A 25,910-nucleotide genomic window follows, 5' to 3' on the forward strand; every position below is an offset into this window, starting at 1 on the left:
CCATGAAGTGTTCTTAGAGAAAAAGCAAGACTCAGGGCCAAATGACACAAAAAGGAAAACCCTGAGATAAAGTCAGAAGGTGGGACATTTTGTGGGACAACTGGTAGGGCTCTTCAACAGCTCTGTGCATTATGAAAAACAAATAGTAGGAGGGAATATTCAGGATGAAAACAGATGTAAGCAACATGATTAACACACACGTGGTGTGGGCTATGTATCTTGATTCACACTACAAATAGGGAAACTATTAATGCTAGCAGGACATTATATGATAGTAGGGAATTATTGTCAATTTTGTTGGTATGGTATTAGTTTGGTTCTGAAAGAAAATGCCCCTTCTTTAAAGATACATACAGAAGGAATTAAGAATGAAATGTTATGATTTCTGGAATTTGCTGTAAAATTTTTCAGGAGAGAGGTGAGAGAAGAATGGTTAGGTGAATGGAATTTGGTAAAACATTTGTAATTGTTGAATCTGTGTCATGGGTATATGGGAATTATTTTACTGTCTCCACTTTTGTGTATATTTTAAATTTAATAATTAAGAGTTAAAACTTATCTCTACTTTTGTGTAAGTTTTAAATTTAATTTTTAAAAAGTTAAAAAAGAGGTGAATTCCTAGAAAATTAACTTCCAAAAAAAAGTCTGTTTTTTTTTCCTGAGCTGGATATGAGGACTAATTTTTCACACCTCCTATCATGAGGCAAAGAATTCTTAGGGAAGCAGAAGTGAGAACTAGAAATAGACTTTCCTCTATCCCAGTGGTAGGAGACTAAATTGATGCAGCTTCTGTGGAGGGCAATTTGGCACTATCAGAGGACAAATACCCTTATTGTTTTAACTTCTAGGAATTTATCCTCTGGACATATGCAAAGGGTACACTGAGATGTGCCAGGATGTTCATTACAGCACTGTAAGAAAAAAGAACTGGAAATAATCCAACTGTCCATCAGGGGAACTCGTTAAAGAAATTATAACCATTCGTAAAGTGGAATACTTACACAGTCATTAAAAATCATGCAGTAAGATCTATATTGCTGATACAGAAGTGTTTCCAAAATATATGAAGTTCAGAAAAAAAAAATGCTGAACCAAACTATCAACCCATATGGAGTTTAAAGAAATATCTAGAAGGATACAAAAAATTGATTAAATAGTTATCTACATGTGTGGGATTTCCAGGGGAAGACTTTTCCATTTTACTATATTTGAAAGTTTATCATGCACATATATTATTTTCTGTTGTAAAGTGGAAATGAAAAATTTTAACTGAGAAAAATTACCTTAAGAATATAATTATGAAAAAAAAAGAATATAATTATGAAAGTGGCTCTGCTGGGGAAAGAATTGATAAACATAAAATTTGTAATTTATGTACTGTTTTATGTTTATGAGAATAATTATTCCTTCCATAGTATTGGTAAATTACATAAAAGTATGTGAAACTCTTTGAAAGCACTTAGAGCTCTTCAAAGACATTATATTAAAAAGATGAAATGCTAACATTTTTAAGAGCAAAACAGCAGAGAAAGCCCTGGAGAAATATTTCCTGTTTATCTACCTTAGAAACAAAATGGCGCCTAATATGCATTAGTCTTTTATTTCTAAAAACAAGTTAGAGTTTGTAACACCCGCTATGTTTCAAGTACTTTCCACATTCACCATGTCATGAAATCTCACAAAAACCCTTCAGAGTAGTGGTATGAGCCCTACTTTACAGGTGAGAATCCAAGGCTGGGAACATTAGTCGACTCGTTCAAAGTCACAAAAGTAACTGGAGTCAAAACCCCTGCAGTTAACTTGTTTTGCCACGTTTGTGTTTCCCAAGGGGAAAGGTAGGCTCAGTCAGGGGTCCCTGGCCGGCGCCTCTGCCTACTTGTCTTCTGCCACTAGCTTGGCTTTTCCAGCCTCATCTCGTGTCCTAGAAGGAAACGCTTAGCAGAAAGCACAGCTCCTGCCAAGACCTGTGGTTTATGAGCTGAGTCTTTGGATGTTTTCAGTAAAATAGCAAATTGACAGCTCAATGGTTTTCTTTCAGATATTGTGGATGCTCTGTCAGATCCAAAGAAGTTTCTTTCAATTACAGAAAAGAGAGCAGACCAAATGAGAGCCATGGGCATTGAAACCGTGAGTAGCAAGGATGATTAAAGACGGCTGGGCTGGGGGGGTTGGTCGTGAAACAGCGATGACCATGACCGAGCAACTAAGTAACAAGTTAACATACCACGTTTATCGAGGGTTGGGTTTTTTTTCCATTTATGAAGTCAGCCAGAAGTTCAAGGGTCTCCAGTGCTACAGCATGAGGGGATGTGTCTGCCTCATCACCAGGGGCTTACCTCGCAGCCGGGAGCCCCTGCCCATCAAAACGAAATGGACAACACCCACGATGCTCTCAGGAACCCATAAAATCAGGATGTTTCTGCTACTGAAATGCCTGCGGCCTCGGCTTGCAGGCGCTGCTCTACCACCACCATACACAATCGGCTTAAACGCCCATATGTCCAAATCAGGGTACCCCGGGCCCTGCCTCTCCAGTGCCCAAAGCGTCCTGCTGCTGGGGCTTGGCCACCGGCCCTGCCTGCGCCGTGGCTGCTGTTTCCTTCCCTCGCCTCCGTGGCTGGTACTGTACATCCAGGTTTCCATTCCTCACAGGACTGCAGGCCTGTGAGATCCAGGCCAGCCTGGACTCAGGTCTGCTCTTAGTGGGGTCACCAGAGAACCTCTTGACAAGCCAGTTCATGCCCTCAGGACCGGGGCTGGGGCTTGACTGTGTCTTCTCTACCTGGCCAGCCAACCCAGCACAGTGAATTAATAAAAAGAGCATTTACTGATGGGTTTTTATTGTTGTTTTTTTGCCAAACTTGCATCCCAACCTTTTCCATTCCAGTGCCTACTTTTTGTTGGTTGGTCTTTATTTTTTAGTTTTTGAATTTTTTAAAAATTTCTCTCCCCTTCCCCCCCACCCTGGTTGTCTGTTCTCTGTGTCCATTTGCTGTGTGTTTTTCTGTGACCACTCCTATCCTTATCAGCGGCACTGGGAATCTGTGTTTCTTCTTGTTGCGTCATCTTGTTGTGTCTCCTCTCTGTGTGTGCGGCACCATTCCTGGGCAGGCTGCACTTTCTTTCGCGCTGGGCGGCTCTCCTTACGGGGCACACTCCTTGCATGCGCGCATCAGCACTGTGCATGGGCCAGCTCCACACGGGTCACGGAGGCCCAGGGTTTGAACCTCAGACCTCCCATGTGGTAGGCAGACGCCCTAACCACTGGGCCAAGTCCACTTCCCTGTTGGTTTGTCTTTCAATGCTCCCTTTACCATACTCCTCCATTTGACGTGGAAGCAGCAGTTTCTCCAGTAGCTGCTATAGAAAAAGACAAGGCATGCTCTGCTTGTAATGTGGTCGCATCTTCTTGCTTTGACTGGTCTTTGGCCTTAAGCCTCAGGCAGCCGTGTCCTCTTTACTCCTGCCAGGCAGAGCTCCGTTAGGAGGGAAGAAGTCTGGGAAGGGGAAGGAAAGAAATCGAGAGGCACAGAGTATCTGGAGTCAGGAAAACAAAGAATGGGCGAGGTGTCTGACTGTGAGGCGGCACGCCTCGAGACTGCGCCAACCTTTCTGTTGTAGAGTGACATCGCCGACGTGCCCAGTGACACATCTAAGAATGACAAGAAGGGCAAGGCCTGCACTGCCAAAGCAAACGTGACCCCGCAGACCAGCTCCGAGCTCCGGCCGGCCACCACGGCCGCCCTCGCGTCCGGCCTGGAAGCCAAGAAAGGTGAGGCACGTCCTCGGGGCTCTTCACCCGCCCGGGCAAATTTAGGCGCTTTCTGCAGGGTCTTGGAAAAAGGTATTCAGGATTGTGAATTTCTCCAATTTTCATTCCCCCATAAAACTCAAAATCAGCATGTATTCTTATGGATTTGACAAACTGCTTCATTTCCTTTAGTGTTTGGTAATGAGTCTTCTCTTCACCTCCATTACACTGAATCCAATATTTCAGTAGCTGTAGTTTTAGAAAATGTTTCAATTTGGTATCCTTTATGGAGTAAAACTATGTAGTGAAGTTAGCTAACTCCCCCCAACACATACTCTCTTCCAGATTCTGCCAACTGGAAGACAGGAAATGGGCTTGGGGATTGTTGGGATACCTCTTGATTGCCTTATTGATAATCTTCCCCCATACGCAGATATGTAACGTGTGTAATTACTTGTAAAACTGTCAGCTAGGCACTTTTAGTCTAATACCATGTGGTTATCTGTAGGTGAAACAACAGGTCATTGAGAGAGCACCATAAATAATTGTGTGCCCCATCTACAAATATTCAGCCAGTATATCAGGAAGAAATACACTGGTTCATTAAAGTTAGCTTCCATTCTAACTGGCCAGGAATCCACTCTGAGTGGATGGTGCCCATCCCTTAACGGTAGTTACATATTTTAAATATCCTCCTTGACCATGAATCACGTATTAAACTCAATCACTTTCTTTAATAAGAATTTCTTTTTCTTCTAGTAGTTTTTTAGCTAGTGTAGACATTTTCCATTTTTAAGAACTCAGTTTCCTTGGTGTAAGGAAATCAAGTTGTTGTACACTTAAATACACAGAATGTTACAGTTAAGGTAAAAAATGACGGGTTTGCCCAAACCAAAGCAGCATAGGAATTTAGCAGGAAACTAACTGTGCATTGAGGTTTGGGAAACAAATGAGAAATGAGACTGCACCAAAGCAGCCCACTTGGTCCTATGCCGGCAGCTGTTTTTCTGTTCTTCCCTGGAAAAGAGCTTTGAGCAAGATAATGATACAGACTCTGGACGGTCCGTACCAACGCCGATCATTATTAACATTAGCCACTCTTAGAGCCACGCCGTGGAAAATGGGAGGGGTTTCTGTTGAGTTAAAGTTCTAATCCTACACTCACTAGTACACGAAATCAATAATTACAGTGTGACGAGCTTACAGAGAACAAAAATAATCCTCGTTCTAGAAGAAAACATGCTTGCGTTTAGAACTGCCTTGCCCCCCTACCCTGCATCTAAACAGGGCTACTTGTGAAGGCACCAAGTGGTTCTCACAGCTGATCTAGTCTGCTCGAGCCGACACTTTGAGAAAGAGGGTCTACATTCTATTTCCCTTTGGCCTCTTGTTTGGAAATCTCGGGAGCCTGCTCTAAGTCATGGCACCAGGCCCTACAAGAAGTGCCCACATACCTCCAGCGACCTCACAGGGTCATACAATGCCTGGCCCAGGCGGGGGACAATGAGGCTGACTAGCAGAGATGAGTGAGGAGGGTGTTAATTCCAGCAGGGGCACCAGGGAAGACTCATGGGCACAACTCCAGTTGAGCTGGGCCTTGTACCATAGATCTGACATGAACAGGAAGATATGGTGGAGGAGCCCTGAGAGTGCCCCCAAATCAGTGATCTTTAAAAAGTCAGCATTTATTATCTGCTCATGAGTCTACAGCTATCTGGGTGGTTTTTCTCTTTGAAGATATTATAAGTTAAGGTATGGCCAAACTGAATGAGGACGGGCATTTTTCCAATAGGATTTAAGTCCTTGAAAGGAAGTTGGGCAAAGAGAGAGAAACCACAGAGAGCTGCCAGGAGCTGGAAATCAGTGGAACCCAGAAGAGAAGAGAGAAGATGCCACCATGTGCATTGCCAAGTGAAGGAGAACCAAGGACCAGGGACCACAGCGGCCAACCCAGAGCACCACAGTCTTCAGGGAGGAAGCCTGGCCTTCCTGGCCCCTTGATGCTGGACATCATGAGCCAATAAATTCCCGTTGTTTAAGCCAGCCCATTGTATGGTGTTTGTTTTATTAATAGCACCCAGGAAATTACTAATCAAATGATTCTAATAATGGATATTAAATACCGTGTTAGGTGTTCTAGAACGCCTGCATAGGAAAACCATGAGCCAGATGCTGGCGTTCATGGGGCAGTGTGATGTGAGTCCTAGAAGGACTCATGTCTGGTAGCTGGGCTCAGTAGAGCCTGGTAGAAGTCAGGGGTCAGGGCTTTTGCACGGTGGCTGTCTTAGTTTGCCACCTGCTATGACAAATAGCACCCAGTGGGTTGGCTGAAACAATAAGCATTTCTTGTCTCATGGTTTTGAAGGCCATAAGTCCAAAATCAAAGCATCGGCAAGACTGTAACTTCTCCCAAAAGTCTGCAGTGTCCTGAAGCTGGCTTGCCACAGTCCCTGGGGCCCTGGGGCTTTACCTCTGACTCCCATCACGTGGCAGTGTCTTTGATGTCCCATAACCTGGATTAAGGCCCACTCTGATTCAGTTGAGCCACATCTAAATTGGATCGTAGAGGATCCCTTTCACCAATGAGTCCATGCCATGTATCTTCAAAGAGCTCTATTTATAAATGGGTTTACACCCATAAGAACGTGGATTAATATTATGGACATGTCTTCGTGGGAGCCTTAAGTCAATCTACCACCAGCTTTTAGAAGAAGAGGAGCCAGGAGTACAGAGGGAAGTTTGTAGGCGTTCTTCCCACTCCTCTCCATGTGTGTGTGAACGGGTGTGAATAAACTATTTCAGAGCTCTTTGGGGGAAGAAATGCCATCTGAGAAGGAAGCACCATTCCATTTTCTTTATAGACAACTGTCTTAATTTGAGTTGCCCCAAGTAGTTTCTTCAGGAGATGTGGTGGGCACTGCTGGGCGCGGGGGAGGTGAGACCAGGAAGGGAAGCTTCTGTGCTTCCAACTTGTTACCCCTGAGGCTCCTTGGAGAACCTCAGGGGATGCGGGTGGAGGACACACACCTGAGCTGTGCCTCCAGGGACCTGGGCTCTGGGGCATACCTACGCCAACTCTGGTCAGTTTGGTTAGGAGCTGACCTCCCCTGCAATTCTAGTTGGTCAAAAGTGTGGTTAATGTGTGCTTTCTCCAGGCAAGGAAATGCAGCGCAGGCAGAAGGCCCCTGGCCCGCACTGGTGGGGTGGTGAGGTGTGTGGGTGGAGCCCAGCAGGGGGGTGGGGTGTGTGGGTGGGTTCCAGCAAGGAGGTGGGGTGTGGGTGGGGCCCAGCAGGGAGGTGAGGTATGTGGGTGGGGCCCAGCAGGGAGGCCAGGTGTGTGGGTGGGGCCCAGCCAGGAGGTGAGGTATGTGGGTGGGGCCCAGCAGGGAGGCAGGCAAGGGGTGTGGGTGGGGCCCAGCAGGGAGGCCAGGTGTGTGGGTGGGGCCCAGCCAGGAGGTGAGGGATGTGGGTGGGGCCCAGCGGGGAGGCAGTGAGGCGGGGTGTGTGGGTGGGGCCCAGCAGGGAGGCAGGCAAGGGGTGTGGGTGGGGCCCAGCAGGGAGGCGAGGGATGTGGGTGGGGCCCAGCAGCATTTGTGAAGGTCCTCTGTGGCAGCAAGGAGTCAGGGCGTTCTGAATGGTTTCTCCAAGACGTGGCTCAGCAGTAGCTGCACCAGTGCTACTTTTCTTTTTCATGTTAAGAATGAGGCATTAAGAAAACTCAGCTCCTGGTTAATTTCCAAATTACGGTTGAGAGAAAAAATGAGTTCTTTTTAATGAGCTATATTGATAAGAACAAAAACTATATAGTTAAACTACATACCAGGATCTTTGGAGCCCAAAAGGTGCTGACTGTTACCCTCATACCAGGGACGCAAGCACGGTCCAGCCTAGCCACGTGTGGCAATTTAATAAAGGTAGTTAAAGGAGAGTAAAGCTCCGACGGCCCAGTCACGCTAGCCGTATTCCAGGTGCTGGATGGCCAAGCAAGAGGCTGTTGATGGAGCAGCTCACACCCAGGACACTTCCACCCTCACGGGAAGTTCTGTTGGCCGCACTGATCTAGATAAATAGACGGAACTGAGCGTCTACCCATTCCTGCTCAGTACAACGTTTTCTTTTTTCCTTTTTACTCAAGCACTTTTGTGAACCAAAATTCTTAAAAGCGGTTTCTTTATTAAAATATGTTTTTTTTTAAAGCAGCATACAAAACCAGGAGATGGCGCGAGATGGGTGCTCTCCTAGGTTGCTCTTAGCCCAGGTTAGTAGGACCAAAGCACACACAAGCCCCATCCGCCAAGTCCTGTGTTAGATCTCTGGAGGACCCAGCAGACCACCAGACCCCCAGAGGTCCGTCTTACAGACAAGGGACCTGAGGCCAAAGGTGGGGCGCGCTCACCTGTGCCAGGATGCACTCCGCTCCCAGCTCCCGCTCCCTGGCTGTGAGGAAGCGGGGTCAGCGGGGGCCAGCGTGTGACGGCGGTCGCAGGGGCCCTCGGCCGCACCCGTCGTGAGATGTTATAGGTTAAACACTGGCTTCTCCCAGCCAAGACTTTTTCAGCCTTACCCCCTCATGCTGGATGTGCACATCTCTTTAAAGTGAGTAAAACTGGAACAAGAGCCTGCGCCTTGATGCTCATCTTTCTGGAATATTCATCCCTAGCCTGTGGGATTCTACTGGAAATCAGTTATGGTACAGCGTGCACATTCACTTTGTTTGCCTAAGGTGAACAGAGCATGGTTTGGGATTCTGCTACAACCGTGGTTGACATGACGACACCTGGCCAAGTACCACTGGGCAAGATGACTTATTAGACTCTCTCCCTAGTGCTGGAGGCCCTTCCTGCAGCCTCCTCTTGTACAATGACCTAATTTCCTTATGTCCTGTCCTGTTAAAGGCACTGCGTGCCCAGTACGTACTGCTTAAATGTTAAATTTGGTAGGAGAGAAAAGCTGAAAAAAGTGTTATGTTCTTTTTTGATTATTAAGTTGGGAATGGAGTTGGGAGTCAGCTGGCCCGTGTGATGACCGTTGAAATACAAAGATAAAAATACCTGTTTCAGCTGCTGTTGCGGGGTTGGGTTCCCGTGCCTGGAGCCCCCTCCGTCCCCAGCTGCTGGGGGCCTCAGCCAGGGGGTATCACAGGTGTGCCTTCTCCAGAGAGCTGCCCAGGCTGAGGGCGCCGCCCTGCCCAGCAGGGCCCGGGTGGTTCCGTGGTGCGCCCTGCCCTGCCCTCCACAGCCGGCCGAGAAGGAATCACAGCCCTAGCGCCCTCACGCCCGAGAGTCCAGGGGACCCGCAGAGGCCGGCTGCAGCTGGGAATGCCCCTCGAACTCACGGCACACGGATGCCTGCCCGAGGCTCGTAGGGAGCCCAGCCAAAGGAGCATTTCCCCTACCGCCCAGTTAATTGCTTTGTACCAGGAAACTAATGTTTACGTTCTTCTAAAGCTGCTTCAGAGTCTTTAGATGAGATTCCAAAACTATGACTTTTATATAATCAGTTCTTCTAATTTTTAATATACACAGTGACTTAATTTTTTTTTTGTAGGTATTGAACTTATCCCTCAAGTGAGGATAGAAGATTTAAAGCAGATGAAGGTAAAATTGCCTGGTTTATTTTGCAAGCACTCTTGTGTTACGCATATTGTGAAATGAAACCATATATATATATATTTTTTTTTTTTTTTCTTTTTGGGTCTTCTTTATTTTCCCACAGGCTTATTTGAAGCATTTAAAGAAACAACAGAAGGAGCTCAATTCTTTAAAGAAGAAACATGCAAAGGTATGGTGTTCTGTGTATGTGTGCAGAGATGGGTGTAGTTTTGTTTGTTGCGTTTTGGTATTTTTTTTAATTCTCTTTAGTGAAAACCTGAAGCTAATAATTTCCATGATGGATTGATGAACTATCCACAGCAAAAAACACTACCTAGAAGCTGATAGTAGCTGGTCCTTCTTATTAACTGGTTAGCAATGGAATTAAATAATAGAATCCATTTGGAATTGGTTGTCATTGATTAGCAATCTGCATTTCTAACTATTATTTCCAAAGCATAGCAAAGCTTCACTCTTTTAAAAATAGTTTAACTCATATGACTTTATATAAAATCTTGCTCTGTAGCCTGACTTCTGGAGATCAGCTGATAATTTCGGCCTCTAGTTACCTAAATCCCCTGCTCACTGCCGATAGGTTGCCATTTTGTGCGTGGAAGGGGCTGCGAGCGAGCCCTGGACCTCCCACCATGTAGCACCTCCTAAGAGAACTCTCCACTCCCTTCTCCCACTGTGGAAGTCCTGCCCAGAGGCCCACTTTCAAAACATTTTTTCTTCCTTTTCACTCATAAGAAGAGGTCTTTTGACGGTGGTTATGAGAGATTATAATGGTTAGTTGCAGATTTAGGAGAACAGCTGGAGACAGCCCAGGTAGTCACCCGTAGGATAAAAAACATCTTAGCACACAAACAGCGCCTGTTTTCAGTTTCCCCTAAAATATGGACTCTCTCCATGTTCAGGAGAGAAGAGAAATATGGGGCCTATTTCCTTCCCAAAGGAGTACTGCAAGCGCCAACAATTACAGCTATGGCTGCAACTATCCTCTTCCTTCCAGGGCAAGGAGAGGAAGAAAATCTTAATTTCTTAACTTGAAGGGACTTCTGAGTTCTTTTAACTAATCTTACAGTCCCACCTCTTTCTACTCTGACCCAAGCCTTAAACCAGGTTTTAAAGACGTTCATAAATTAGGCTTTCTTAAAGTCAAGCCTTCCTTAGGAAGAAATTAAAAGTTGTTTTTTTAAGTCACTTATTTTCACTCACTTTTTTTAATAAGCAAAAAGAAATGTGGCCACGAGAGTGGTTATATAACCTGAACAGCATCTATTCATTCTAGTCTCAAATACAGTCCCATTTCTCTAAGATTTTATAGAGAAAGACTAGGCTAGGATCTCAAGTATCATTTAGAGTTACGTATTATCAGCTGTGCTGATTTCCTCTATGTATGAGAGGATGAACAGCCAAAGAAATCTGATTTCAAGTAAATCACTGGCTGTGGAAAAAGATCTTTCTCATTGGCTAGGGGGAAATAATATTTATATTGAAATACTTATTTTCAAAGTATTGCAATTCCAATTTCAGTGATTGTGTGGAGCTGGTAGGAAAATATTTTAAATATTTGTAAAACTAAAGGGCAAAACTCCTGAACACTGTTGCCCTTGCGGGTGTCTCTAGATAAGGAAGTCTGTGGAAACATCAAGGGATGCAGATTCAAAATCAGCTGATGGTGACACCCACAGCAGGACTTCTCCTTGTGCAGTGATGGCCTCGAAGGCATTCTAGAATATGCCAGGCATTTGGAAACTGTCACTTGACGAATATTTATATTCAGCATGTAAGAGGAAAGGAATATGGCTGCTGTATTTGAGATCAATGTGTGCAAGGTCCACCTAGGTCTTGGACAGCAGAACAGACGCACAAAGGCAAATGCGTGGCAGTGATGTGGAGACACACGTGTCGGTAAGGGCCGCCTTGGCAGGTGGTGTGTTCATCAGCCTGAGCCTGGGGGCTCCCTTGTTGGGGTTGCCCTTCTCCAAGAAACTGTGTCATGTGGGAGACCAGAAGTCCTTCCCAGTGCTCACACTCGGTTACTCCATCACTTTGCATATTAAGAGAATAATGGGAAAGGTGGTACAGATTATGCCGGCCCAACGTGTTATAAAACCTGTCAGCTGGCTTCTAACTGTGCGTTCTTCCTGTTCAGGAGCACAGTACCATGCAGAAGTTACACTGCACGCAAGTCGACAAAATTGTAGCACAATATGACAAAGAGAAGTCGACGCACGAGAAAACCCTGGAGAAGGCTATGAAGAAGAAGGGGTAATTTCCTTTTTATTCCTATTTCCCTTTGAAGTCTTTTTCCCGTTTTAGTTTGCCTTTTGCCACAGTTCAGCCGCCTGCTTAGGCCAAGTGAGAACTTAGAGTTAGCTCTGTTTTCATCATTATAAAGTATTCCTGGAAAATAGGAGGTGCAGTCACTTTAAATATCCTGAGATCAGACCAGGTCCAGGAGGCAGTCGACTTCAGGTTGGGGAAGGCTCTCAGCAGAGGGTTTTGAAACCTTTTAATTCCTTGTAATTACTCCTAAGAGTTAAAAAAAAAAAAATCTTAGCCACAGATAATTGATAAACATACTTTACCATTCTGAGAATTCTAATGCAATAAATTTAATATTACAGGAAGCTGTAAAATAGTTCAGAGAGCCCCCCACCCCCTTCACTCAGCCTCTCACAAATCCATACCACGGTGATCAAAACCAGGAAACTGACGGGGGCCCAATACCGTTCATTCAGCACAGAGCATTTTCAAAATGTCACCAGCTTCGTCCAATGTCCCTTTCTGCTCTGGGATCCAATCCACACATTGCATTTAGTTGTCACAACTATGTAGTCTCCTCCGCCTCTCCTTGTCTTTCGTGCCGTTTTTCACTTTTGAAGAGTCCAGTCCGCCATTTTGTAGGCTGTCTCTCCTTTTGGGCTGGCCTGACATTTTCTCATGATTAGATGGAAATTAAGCATTTTTGGCAAGAGCACCCCAGAAGTGATGCTGTGCCTTTCTCACTGCATCCTGTCGGGTCGCCAGTGTTGCCCTGGCCCGTCAGGGGTGGATGATGGAGACCTTGGCCCCTTGGTTAAGGTGGTGCCTGGTATTTATGTATGTATTTATTTTAGATGAAATAGACTTTATTTATTATCTTTTTTTTTTAAAGATCCATAGATCACATAAAATGTTACATTAAAAAATGTAAGAGGTTCCCACATACCCTGCTCCCCACATCCCCCACTCCTCCCACATCGACAACTTCTTTCATTAGCATGGTCTATTCATTGCATTAGATGAGTACATTTTGGAGCACTGCCACACAGCTTGGATTATAGTTTATGTTGTAGCTTACACTCTCTCCCAGTCCATTCAGTGGGTTATAGCAGGATAAATAATGTCCTGCATCTGTCCCTGCAATATCATTCAGGACAACTCCAAGTCCCAAAAATGCCCCCATATCACACCTCCTTTTCCCTCTCCCTGCCTTCAGCAACTCCCGTGTCTCCACATCGATGATATAATTTAAAGTTACTGGTTTGTGCTTTGTAATTATGAAATACTCGGGGAAGATACTGTGAGATTCTGTGTCCCTGAGGGGTTTTCCCCCCCATTTGTCCTCCTTCAGTGAGCGCCCTCTGCTTTTTATATCCTCCCTTGAGTCACTGCTGATTTTTCTTGCCTTCTTCAATCTTTGATATGAGAGAAAAGAAGAAGGGAATTATATTTTCCTATTTGTTTCTTTGACATAAACTCAAGGTATTCCTAGGAAATAAAGGCTCTGAAAATAGACCAATTGAAGCTTCTTACCATGTTCAAATAAGGTTACAACATCAAATAAGGACATTGGTTCTTTTACTGCTGAAATGTCAGGTCCCAAGATCGCATTTCATGATGGGAAACTGACATAATTTGGCTAAAGGGTAAATGGCGGGCAATTCCATATGCCAGAGCCAACCTCAGGCCTCACTAGCTGAGAGGGAGCTTCACTTTATTAAAGTTATATTTATATTCTCCAGGAATGTATAAATCAGGCACTAATTGTTTAGTTTCTATTTTTATGTACAATCAAACTTTGTTTCCAGGTTGTTTTTCTCTGTGTATCCCTGAGGCAGAAACACAGGCCTGCTGCTTTGAGAACATTTCAGTATGTGTTGAGCGAGTGAGCTGGGCAGGGCTCAGAAGCCCACCTCATGGCTTCCATTAGCCATCGTGGTGGTGCATATAACGAGTTTTGAGGAGCTAGAACCCTTCCAGACGTCTGGCCCAATCCGCAGCTTTAGTGTAAATATGTATGTAGTATAAATATATATATATAGCATAAGTACATATATAGTATAAATATATATATAAAAATACGTAAATCATCTCATATTCAATAATATTTCAGTCTAAATGTTGAAAAGGAGTATAAATGTACCTTATTACTAGGCTTTTAAAAAACAAATTTTTGGCAACTAGTGGTACTCTCCAAGAAGCAAAAAGTTAGTTATATTTATTCACAAATCACTATTTTTAAAAAAAAAGATTGCTGTATTTTTACAGGTGACTGACTGAAATATTCTTTCATCATTTTAAACTAGAATTTTTATTTAGGAGATTTCCGATTCAAGCCCTCTGTATAAGTTTCTTTGCTGAAAAATGCCATCAATTTTTTAACATCAAGAAATCATGAGCACTGCCTTTAGAAATCTGTTTAAAATGAATAAAGTGTATCCCTAAATGGGCAAGATGATACCACACTTATTATAAATGGGGCATGGTGAGACGTTTGTCCTCATCTGGATTATAAACAGTCTTGGAGATGTCAACAACTAGAGCCCTTTTTTGTCCTGAAGTGGAGCTGAGACTGAAAAAGACCAGTTTATAAATTTGTTCCAGAGTCTCTACCATCTAATTCAACAGGTTCAGTGCTGCCTCATGGTTCAAAATGAAACTTTTCCAAACTCTTTAAGCAATAGAAGTCTTAATGACATTAAAAATGTTCAAATTAAATTATTTCAAAGCTATCATCAAGTACTTTCTTCTAGACAGCCATATCTGAGAAGAGTTTCTCATTTTAACATTAACCAATGTATAAAGGTTGCCTAGACTTACTACAGCCACGTTGCTACAAGTCAGTAAAGGGGGGCGCTTGTTACAGTCCTTGAAGATTTCCTAAGCAGGACCGGTTTGTAAAATGAGTAAAAGGTTTCCTTGTAATCTTACCTACTTCTCAGCACCTGAAGGCATGGATTGATGTGGAAACAGGGAGCTTTATTCAAATATTCTGCAGCTCTTGGTTAACCACAAAATAACTATGTCTGATGCCGAGTGTTCTAATTAAACGTCTTTACGATGGTGGGGATAAGATGATGATGGAGAAGTCAGGACCAGCTGGAGGTGGGAAAATTCAAATTCACAGCAATCATTTTGCATAGCCAGAGAATGAAGAATAAAGTTAAAACACCTGAGAGAAAAATACAGTCTCGATTTTTAATATTACAGGACTCCTTAGCTTATCCCAAACAGGTAAGACTATGGGTAAAATTTAAGCCAGGGGAATAGTTCACCATTGCTAGAAGCTTACTGAATAAGAGCCTAAAGGAGAAACAACTCAGTGCCAGCTTTTGAGAAGTAAAATATTTGATGAGAGACCCGGCATTTTGAGATTATGAAATATTTCTCTTAAAAGAGCTGTCAGTTCATAATGAAATGAAGGATTTTGACTTAGGCCAAAATAATCAGAGCACACATGCTGAAAAGCAGCTCAGGACTTGCTCTGGTTTCAGCTACAATGTGGACATTCCAAGAGGAAAAAATAATCACAGAAATAAGCAGAAATGGTTGCTGGGCAATTACCTCATATGTATTGTCTCCTTCACTGGCATGTCGAAAAGATAAAAATCTGGCTCTAAAACCAAACCAAAAGAATTGTAAAAATCCCTTTTAATAGACTGAGGACCTATTTTCCAGTTTTAATCCCAAATAATATTTTATTGAATAAATGAAAAATAGCTTGAAGAAAAACAAGAACCAGAATGGGAACTCTGACAACAGCAGGCCCCTGCAATAAAATAATTGTTAGGTCTGCAATATCTTTGTGAAATGGTTGAATTGAGCAATCAGGATAAAAATAATATTTTGTAAGGTGCAAATCTATTACTAGAAAATCTGTCGCTGCCCCATGAGCCGTAGCCTTCCATGTTTGATGAATGTATTGTCTTCATCAGAGAGCTTTATAGCAAAGGCCCATTGGAATGGGAAGATATCTAACTTCTGGCATACGTTTGCAATTTTCCATTTTCAGAGGAAGTAATTGTCTCGAAATGAAAAAAGAAACAGAAATTAAAATTCAGACATTGACATCAGATCACAAATCTAAGGTAAGAAAATGTCTCTTATCATGGCAATGGCTTGCAGAAGACACTGTATTTTTTTAATTTTAGAAGCAGTACCTAGTATAAACCAGAAAAATCCCGCAGCCCGGGGCTGGTCTGCGAACCAGGGGACCAAGGGCTCATGTTGACTCTGGACTCACTGGCATATGAAGCATTTCTTGGAAAATCTCTTCCTTCACCTGTAGAAATAGGCTAACAACATCTGGATTGTCTGCCTCAAGCGGTTTTTGTGAGTGTCAATGAAATGATGAATGTCCAGGCTAAGAAGAAACACAGTGCAATAAACAGACTATGCCTCCCTATAGAAGTTACAGTAAACAAATAACAAAATCAACCAGTTTGGGGGTTAAGTAGTAACTCTTTGGTATTTACTTTAACCTAACATTGCTGCGGAAATTTTGGGAAGAGAAAAAAATCAAGAGGTGATGTTCTAGGGGGATGAGCATAATTAGATTTCTCCAGAACACAAGAAAATAGGAGTCGGGGGGGGACATTATTGCATTAGTGGATACATGGATAGCTGAACACCAAGTGCCAGTCAAGGACACAGACAAGTCTTCCAACGATAATAGTCTTTTAAAAGGGGTAAAAATAAACCAAAACCCCAAAACTCTTAAAGTTCCAGACTCTAGCTTTTGGTCAAACCAGCCAGTGTCCATTTATGTACCTGCAGCTCTTTGATCTGCCATTGATCCCGGAGACCCTACTCTATGCAAGGACGAGCCCAGCACTTAAAGCTGAAGTTCTCCTTGGGGCTTTGTATTTTGTGTCCATTCTGCCACGAAGTCTTAAGTTGCCACTCTCTCTTTCTTTGAATTGTTTGTTCAACCTGCCATTGTTTTTAGATGCGGTACATAAAGAGCAAAGTGGAAACCCTGACAACTGTATCAGTTTGCTTCTGCTGCTAAATAAATTTTGCCAAAATTTAGTGTCTTGAAATCACCACCATTTATTAGCTCACAATACTTGGGTCAGAAATTGGGGCTGCATTCAGAAATTGGGGCTGCGGGAGCTCTTGTGCTGATTTGGCAAGGTTCACCCATGAACGGAGAGTCAGCGGGGGTGGATGGCCTGGCGCACATCTGGTGGTTGGCTGTCTGCTGGCTCTTTCACTCTCGGTGGCTCTCATCCTTCAGCTGGCTGCCATGGGCTCATTTACATGGTTATCTCGGGGTTCCAAATGCAGTCGAAGGGCAAGTACTCTTCAAGCACCTGCTTGAAGCATTGCTACTTCCATAAGCACCAAGGCCATCCAGATTCAAGGAGGTAGAGAAATACTTCTTAATTGTTTATTGTATTAACATGTCTATAACATAACATTTCCCATTTTAGTTGTGTACTCTCAAGTATACAATTCAGTGTTGTTAATTACATTCACAGTTTGTGCTTTCACCATTTGTTACCAAAACTTTTCCATCACCTTAAACCAGCAAACCTGTGTACCCATGAAGAATTAGCTTCCCAACCGCTCTGCCCTCACCAACCTGTAATCTTCTGTCTCTATGAATGTGTGTATTCTAGTTATATCATACAAGTGAGATCGTACAATATTTGTTCTTTTGTGTCTGGCTTATTTCATTTAACATGATATCTTCAAGGTTCATCCATGTTTTAGCATGTATCAGAATGAGATGGCTCCCTCATCTGCTTGCTCATTGTTCTTGCTATTTTTGCTCATTGTCTGCTTGTTATCTGTTTTGTCTTTTAGGAGGCACCGGGAACCAAACCTGGACCTCCCACGTGGGAGGCAGGCACTCAACTGCTCCAGCCACTTCCACTTTCACACATCAGGGTTTAAATATCTAAGTTCCTACTTTCAGTTCTTTTGGGTGTATGCCCAAAAGTAGGATTGAAATTTCATATTTAATTTTCTGGGGAACTATCAAACTATTTTCCACAAAGCTGCATCATTGTACCAGCATTCCCACCAGCAATGCACTCTGGTTTCAACTTAACCACATCCTCTCCGACACTTAGTTTCCATTTTTTTTTCCAATAATATACAATCTAGTGAGTGTGAAGTGGTATCTCATTGTGATTTTGATTTGAATTTCCCTAATGACTAATGATGCTGAGCATCTTTTCTTATGTTATTGGCCATTAGCATGTCTTCTGTGTAAACCAGTAGCCCATTTATAAATTGGGTTGTCTTTTTGATGTTGAGTTTTGGGGTTCTTTATATGTTCTGGATATCAAGCCCTTACCAGATATATTGCTTCCAAATGTTTTCCGCCATTCTGTGGTTTGTCTTTCTTGATAATGTCCTTTGATGCACAAAATTAACTAACTCTTGATGGGAGAGGCAAGGGGAGGGAAGACCATCTACTCCAGTGTCTGTTAGGGTTGACACAGCAAATCATGGCCCAGGAGTACGATCACGGCGCTCTCCTTCTGGATCCATGGCCTTAGGAAAGGGAAGCTGGAAAAGCTGAGGAGACAGAATTCCAGTGGAATCGGAAAAGGGTCTGAGGGCACAGACAGACCAGGGTGTGGCAGTTAGACGGTGACATCATGGTTACATTTAGAGCCAAAGTGATTGGCTTTTAGCTGCAATCACGCCCTCATTCCCAGGGGTTCGCACATACTGTTTTCAGTAGGTCAGAGGTGTCTGAACGGGGCGGGGGGCGTCTAAGATACGAGTAGGAGTGTGCTTTCACTTCGTGCCTGGCCTGCGGGATGCCAGGTGACAGCATTCCTCCTGAACAGGTGAAGGAGATCGTGGCGCAGCACACCAAGGAGTGGTCGGAGATGATCAACACGCACAGCGCCGAGGAGCAGGAGATCCGGGACCTGCACCTCAGCCAGCAGTGCGAGCTGCTGCGGAAGCTGCTCCTCGGCGCCCACGAGCAGCAGACCCAGCAGCTGAAGCTGTCCCACGACAGGTAGGACAACAGCGGCGGCCGCTCGGGATCTCAGCCCTCTTCCCAGCCGGCGGCCCTCGCACCGCAGCACTGTTCCCTCCAGGGCCCTCCAGAGCAACGGGACATCAGGGAGGGAGATGGCGGGGAGGGGAGAGATTTACCGTAAGGAACGACTCACGTGACCTGGGGGCTGGCAAGTTCACATCCCGTAGGGTAGACCAGAAACTTAAGCAAGGGTGATGCTGACGTCCTCAGTTGGGGTGTCCCAGAGGGGTCGGCTGGCTGGAAGGTCCTGCAGGAGCTCATGCTGGAGTTCAAGCGGACATTCTGCTCTGAAATGCTCCGCTCTGGTTTTTCTCATCTTCAGCAGATTGGATGAGGAGTTCCCTCCCTACATTGCTGAAGACAGACTCCTTTGTTGATTTTTGATGTAGTCAACTGCTTGTAGCTGTGACTCTTGTCTTCCAAATACCCTTGGTAAAGTCCACGTACTTGCCAGATGTTACAGAGCTTTTCTGTGTATAACACATGTGGTTGATGTGGGCAAGATGATATGTCAGAAAAGGTCTGCCACCAAAGGGCCTAAAAGTGTTGGCAAGACACCACACTCGTGAAACGTCACACAGCATTACAAGTAGCCTGTGATAAGTACCAAATGTGTCACAGGACCTAAGGGGGTCCAGCCCACAACTTCTTCAAGCTGTGATGCTGCACAGAATGGCAGGGCTAGAATTCACCTTTGAGAAATGATCTGGAGTCTCTTCAGAAGAGAAGACATGAAAGGAGATAAAGACCAATCCATTCAGCTCCTAGAGAGATTCCATCCTGGTCACTTAATGGCTAAAGGTGGAGAAAGCCTCCTTTTCCCTTTTAACATGATTAGGACTTTCCTGACTTTTAGAAAGGTAGTCCTGGTCAACAGCATTGGGGATTGAATTGTGTCTCCCACAGAAGGAATGTCCAGCTCCACCCCCGGTCCTGTGGGTGCAAGCCCATTTTAAATAGGGCGTTTGGAGATGTTAGTTAAGATGGGCTTTACTGCAGAACAGCGGCAGTCCCCTTATGCAGAGGAAACTGGGCATGGAAGGAAAAGGCTAGGAAGAGATGCTCAAAGCTGGATACCAGTGGAAACTAGAAGAGAGAGGACATCTCTGTGTGACATAAATCCAAGGAACCCCAAGGACTGCTGACAGCCAGCCCCAGAATGCCAGTCTTTGGTGAGAAAGCATCGTCTTGCTGGCCCCTTGGTTTTGGACTTCTTCTAGGCTCAAAACTCTGAGCCAGTAAGTTCTTTACACCAACCCATTGTATGGTATTTACTTCAGCAGCCGGGAAACTGAAACCACAGCAAAGAAGAATCCATTCCTTTTTAGTCTCTCCCTGTTATAGCAAACTGAAATATTCCTTTTACAGTGCTGTAAATGAAGAGCTGGACTTCCCAGAAGAGCAGTGATTTCACTGGCATCTCTACCACAACTTCGTTGCTGCTTGCTGGTTTCCTTCCCGCTTAGTGCTTCCTTTTTCACGTTGGCGTCCCCCTCTTTCTCAGCTCTCGTTCAGCTTAATTCCTTCAGTTAAATAATGCTCTTTTTTTTTTAAAAAAAAGATTTATTTATTTATTTAATTCCCCCCCTCCCCCAGTTGTCTGTTCTTGGTGTCTATTTGCTGCATCTTTTTTCTTTGTCCGCTTCTGTTGTCGTCAGCGGCACGGGAAGTGTGGGCGGCACCATTCCTGGGCAGGCTGCTCTTTCTTTTCATGCTGGGCGGCTTTCCTCACGGGCGCACTCCTTGCGCGTGGGGCTCCCCCACGCGGGGGACACCCTTGCGTGGCACGGCACTCCTTGCGCGCATCAGCGGGGGACACCCTTGCGTGGCACGGCACTCCTTGCGCGCATCAGCGCTGCACATGGCCAGTTCCACACGGGTCAAGGAGGCCCGGGGTTTGAACCGCGGACCTCCCATATGGTAGACGGACGCCCTAACCACTGGGCCAAAGTCCGTTTCCCTTTTTGTTATCTAAGCAAATATTTAATTGTGAATTCCTAGGAAATCAATTTGCAAATCATTTTTTAGGATAAACTTTCATTTTTTGTATTACGAGAAGAGGACTTTGAACTGCTGTCATAAATATATCAAATTAAGAGCACAAAATAGATACTCTTTATTGGACTAACCACTAACTAAAGGAGACAATGGCCTTTCCCCAAAGCCTCATCCTCTTCATTCAGGGATCTGATAAAAACTCTAAGATGACTGGCAATGCAGTAGGTCAAATCATGATTTTACTTAATAAAGAGCAGAAAAGACTGTGGGTGGAAGGTAAATGGGGGTCATTGGGAATGGAGGTGTGTGGGGCCACCAGCCAGCAGCCCTGTGAGAAGCGAGAAGTTCAGGATTGCTTGTTGAAGCATCTGGCACAGCCTCAGAGCCAGGCCTGTGCCCATCCTGAGGCTGGGAGGGTCGTGGCCCAAGCGGGAAGCCTCGGGGCCCAGACTTTCCCTCTGCCTAGACCGGGGTCCTCAAGTGCACAGATGGCTGAGAAATGGACATCCTTTAGAGGAAATCACGAACAGCAGCAGTTGAGCTTTTTCTCAATCCCCTGGTCGTGGTTTCGTTTTACCATCACAGTCGTCGTTGCTGGTTACAAAATCCCGCCCTCCTCCCCCTTGCCAGCAGCATTTGGTCATTGATCCATGCTCTTTGAATGAATGAGTGAAGAAATGGCCTATTGACGTGCACGTTATGGAGAATTTTCAGGTATTCTCTTGGGCCCAGGAGTTTCTGTATTTGTCTTCCTCCTGTGTGGCTGAAGAACTCACCATTTAGTATTGCCCACACACCCCACCCCCTTTTTGTTAAAAAATCATCTTCATTGGCTGCCCGTCCCTTTTGATGCACAGCAAATGACAGCACTTAGGCAACCTGTCTGCCTTCAGTCGCTTCGGGGTAGTGCTTTAAGGAGATCTCCATAGGTTCCAGAAAAATTATTTGTGAATAATATTCCTTTAGTGCCCTAAACTTAATGTGTGCACAAATAATCTCAGGGTACGAGTGTTGGTCACATATTTCCATACACGGCGACTCTTTGTCCTTGTAAACGTGTATTTTTGCTACTTCCTGTGCTTATTTCAAACCATTTTGTCCCCTCGTTCCCAGGGCTGTCAGGAAACAGGAAAGTTCTCATGAGGGCTAAAACATCCTCTCTCTCTTCCAGCCCGAATGGGCTTAAACGAGTGGGTCAAAGCTGGAAAATCCTTGTATTTCATGGATGGACTATCGTTGCCCCTTCACAGTCCGCTGGTGTCGACTCCACCAGCGACTCCTGCTCCTCGTGACCCAGCATCCACGGGGGCTGGGGCTCCTTCTTGCCTGTCCACAAAATAGTAACACAAAATAACTCAAGAGCAGTAATTTTTTTAAAAAGTGAACCTAGTCCTAATGTTATATAGGGGTTTTGTCCCCAACATCTTTACTGAGATGTAATTCACATTACCTGAAATTCACCTGTGTTTCCCCAAACACACCCCCTTTGCCCAATCCATCTGCCCGTTGGTAACTTCCAGTCCACTCTCTAACTCTGCTAATTTGCTATCTGTAGTCTCTAAGTGATACCATACATGTTCTTCTGTGCCTTGCTTATTTCCTTGAGCATGTTTTCAAGGTTCAAGGCATTTGTTTTTTGTTTGTTTTCATACCCAGGGAAAGCAAGGAAATGCGAGCATACCAGGCTAAGATTTCTATGGAAAACAGCAAAGCCATCAGCCAAGATAAATCCATCAAGAATAAAGCAGAACGGGAAAGGTGAGTCTGAGAATGCACGTGGTGAGACACATTCTCAGCAGAGTGTACATTTGTCCACACACACTTAGGTTTGAAATAGAAAGAGATTTACTGAGGAAGAACCAAGATTTCTGCTATTGTCACTGCTGTGAAGTTTATTACTGCTGTAGAACAGGAGTCTCCAAAGATTTCTGTTTACCGCTATCAGTAAAACTAATTGACATTTAATAGACTTAATAAACTGTATTTGCTTGTTTACAAATGAAATTATATAAAACACGGCATAATAAATATAATTCCAAGATACCCTTTGCGCCTTCCACTGGATCCTCCTGCCAGCACCTCTCCCTGCTCAGGTTGGAGAGTGTGGGTGGCACGTTTCTGAACAGTAGCACTTAGGACGGTTGTTTTTTTCTTGATGTGCTCTGCACTGTCCTTCAAACCAGGGATGGTCTCAGAAGCCCTCACCCCATTTTTCTGGTTTGTCCTTGTCCTTAGGTTAGGTTTACAAGAAGCAGAGACCAAGGCAGGCAGCAGGGCACATAAGAGGTTTCCTGCGGAAGAGCCCTCTGGAGAAGAGGAGTGGGAGGGGGAGCCGGGGTGTGGTCTCAGCTGGAGCCCCCTTTAGCCTGATCCCAAAGGAGACTTAGGAATGTCCGTCCCACCACGGTCCCTCCCTCTATGAGGCCCGGGGTTGGGGGAGGGTTTTTTGTGACCTCCAGGTGCAGACCTTTCGCCATGAGTGGTAAATGGGATCTGAGCAGGGCAACGGCAGGCTGCCCAAGAGCGGGTTGAGAGAACCGCGGGATCCCAGTGGTCACAAAGAGCCTCTGCACCAGGGATGCTCACCACTGTCCCGGGAAGCCTCCGAGAATCCAAGGGTGAGCGCCGCAGCTGAGAGCCTGGGTGCGCCCACTGGACAGGCATTTCCTTCCTCTGGAGAACTAATGTCTGCTCAGCAGGAGGCTTTCTTGTGGAAGTTTATGGCCCACTGGCCTACCCCGTGTAGAGCAAAGTGAAGCTTAGCTCCTGGGCTGGAAACACAAGCACAAAAGTTTAGGGTTGCAGGGCAGTCGGGGCTCTGTTAGCCTCAAGGCTGAACTGCCAGGGAGTTTTGCAACAACTGCAGCCCCATTTCGGCTCCCCATCCACAGGGTCCTTCGTGCTTGCTCGCTTGGGTACCTGGAGTTTCCTCCTCGTGTGGTCTCGGCAGGAACCCTGTTCAGTTACCTCCAGTTTTGTTGATTTTTAAAACATGTTTCATGTGTTTAACAATTAGTAATGTTGAACTTGAAATGTAAATGTATATCATAATACCACCTGGCACATTTTTTGTGCTGAAATTTTGTTAGGTCAGATGCTCTTTGGAATTCATGGACCAGCGATGGAATATAGTAATTTGACCTGGAATTGCCTTTTCAATACTTTGGCCAAGTAATTATCCAATCACTGTGCAGTGTCATTTTGTGTCTGATAAGAAGGCTCTAGGGAGTTTATTAATCATTTCCATTATGGCTTATTTTTGTACCGTCATGTAGGAGTATCTCTTTGGTTCTTGTTTATTTAAACAAAGTACTATTCTCTGGATGGTAGTCTCAAGCAAGAAACTTTGTTTAAGGGCTTTATATACAAGGAAAGAGCACTGCAGAGCATGACTCAAAAATAAAACATTCCAGAAATGATAGAAACTCATTAATTTGAACTACTTTACACTGTCAGAGTAAAATATAGACTTAAACATGAAAAATGTGCTCATAAATAATACTTTATCATTTTTTTAAAAAATATGTTGTAAAGGGGACTTCAGCCCATTTGAGAAAAATTATCTTCACTAAACTACTGATAACGTAATTGGCAAGGCTTTTATTTACTTTCCTTATTTTGACTTAATATACTTAACTGATTATAACTTTGTATTCCAGTGGTAGATAGTTCCAAAACATTTACAAATGATGGGGTTTTATTTTTTAATTTTTCTGTGCCAAAGGGTTAGTTGCCTTCTAGATGCACATATATACACAGAAAAGAAATGAGAGGACAATAACTTTGAGGCTAGCCAGGTTCTCTAAAAACAACTGGAGACGTAGAGCAAGATAAAATACACAGAGCAGATGTGGGCTTTATGAGACTTCCAAGAAATACTATTTAAAATGTATAATCAGATTGTTGAGAAAGACATGGAAACTGGAAACATTTCTGTTCTTGGGTCAAAGAAGACATTACATACCTGAATGACAATGCAAATTATTTAGAATGAAAAATCTTCACCTAACTATATATATTTTAAAAGGAAAAAAAGAAAACTGAGTTAAGCACGCAAATAAAGAAGGTATAAAGTTAGAAAAAGAAAGTGAACCCAAAGATCTCAAAAAGAAAAAATATAAAAAGTAGAAAGTCTTTAAACACAAAACAATGAACAGTAGAGACAGATGATCAGCAAAACCAAAAGCTTGTTCTTTGAAAAGAATTATAAAATAAGTAAACCTCTAGTAAGACTGATCAAGAAAAAAAAAGAAGGAGAGTACAAATTAGGAATTAGGAATGAAAAGGGGCAGATAGAGTAAGCATTTTTAAAAACCAAGGCTATTATAAAAACCTTGCCAGTGCATTTGAAAACTTAGATGGAATGGGCAGTTGTCTAGAAAAGTAAAAATATCCAAAATTGACTGATAAAGAGGAAACCTGAAAGATCCCATTAACTATTGCTGAAATTGAATTAGTTATATCTATTCTGTCATGGGAGAACTTCCCACCTCACCAGTAACAGGGAAGTGCTAATTAAAACAACATGATCAGAACCAAATGACTGACAAAATGTAAGTGTGTGATGATCCCAGGAGTGGGTGAAGATACGGAGAAAGGACGAGAGTGCAAATCAGGTGCACCCGCTTTGGAATAATGAAGAAGCTCGTCAAAGTCTAGAACTGGCAAGTCCACATCTAGGCATATACCCTAGAGAAGTCTTTGCCCATATGCACAGGAAGACATGCATAAGCTTCATTTGTTTGTTTACCAACAGGTAATTAGTGAGCACCTGCTCTGCGCCACGCAGGGCAAGGCCACATGCACCAGTTCGTTGTAGTATTGTTTGGAAACAGCCCACTTTCCATTCATGGCAGAAGGGAAGAATTGTAATCTCTTCTTAAATGGAAAAAGCCGTATAGCAGACTAAGATAATTGAGTAGTTGGCAGCATAGATACATCTCTACCACCTAAAACTGAGTGAGAAGTTGTAGAAAGAAACCCACAATATATTATATACTTAGGTAACTTTTGAAAATACACCAAACAGTCTAGACTAGCAGCATCACTTTGGAGCTTGGTAGAAATGCAGAGTCTCAGGCCAGCCCCGCACCCACTCTCTTCCCAGAAGCCTGGAAAATAAAGGCATGCGGATGGGAAGGTCCACATCCAGTTTAAGGAAGTGATCCCCTCTGGGGGCAGAGGGAAGGGAAACGGAATCAAGAAGCACTGAAAGGGGCTTGAAGGATCTCTGTAACAGCTTATTGCCTTTTTAAAAGTGTAAATGGCAGAACATTACTATTGACTAATC

At 44.0% G+C, this 25,910-nt stretch overlaps 1 protein-coding gene across 28 annotated transcripts in view; it reads left to right on the forward strand.

The window, feature by feature from the left end:
- PLCB4 (phospholipase C beta 4) overlaps positions 1–25,910 on the forward strand; it is a 383,120-nt gene that overhangs the window by 349,818 nt on the left and 7,392 nt on the right. For all 28 annotated transcript variants that reach the window (XM_058287543.2, XM_071211556.1, XM_058287545.2 and 25 more), the window contains 8 exons: positions 2,039–2,127; positions 3,622–3,772; positions 9,299–9,348; positions 9,467–9,532; positions 11,501–11,616; positions 15,626–15,701; positions 18,423–18,598; positions 22,277–22,378. In XM_058287543.2, coding sequence (XP_058143526.1) covers positions 2,039–2,127; positions 3,622–3,772; positions 9,299–9,348; positions 9,467–9,532; positions 11,501–11,616; positions 15,626–15,701; positions 18,423–18,598; positions 22,277–22,378 — 826 coding nt within the window. The remainder of the gene's footprint in view (positions 1–2,038; positions 2,128–3,621; positions 3,773–9,298; positions 9,349–9,466; positions 9,533–11,500; positions 11,617–15,625; positions 15,702–18,422; positions 18,599–22,276; positions 22,379–25,910) is intronic.

Source organism: Dasypus novemcinctus, chromosome 24, assembly GCF_030445035.2.
Source record: "Dasypus novemcinctus isolate mDasNov1 chromosome 24, mDasNov1.1.hap2, whole genome shotgun sequence".
In the NCBI taxonomy this organism is placed as follows: domain Eukaryota; kingdom Metazoa; phylum Chordata; class Mammalia; order Cingulata; family Dasypodidae; genus Dasypus; species Dasypus novemcinctus.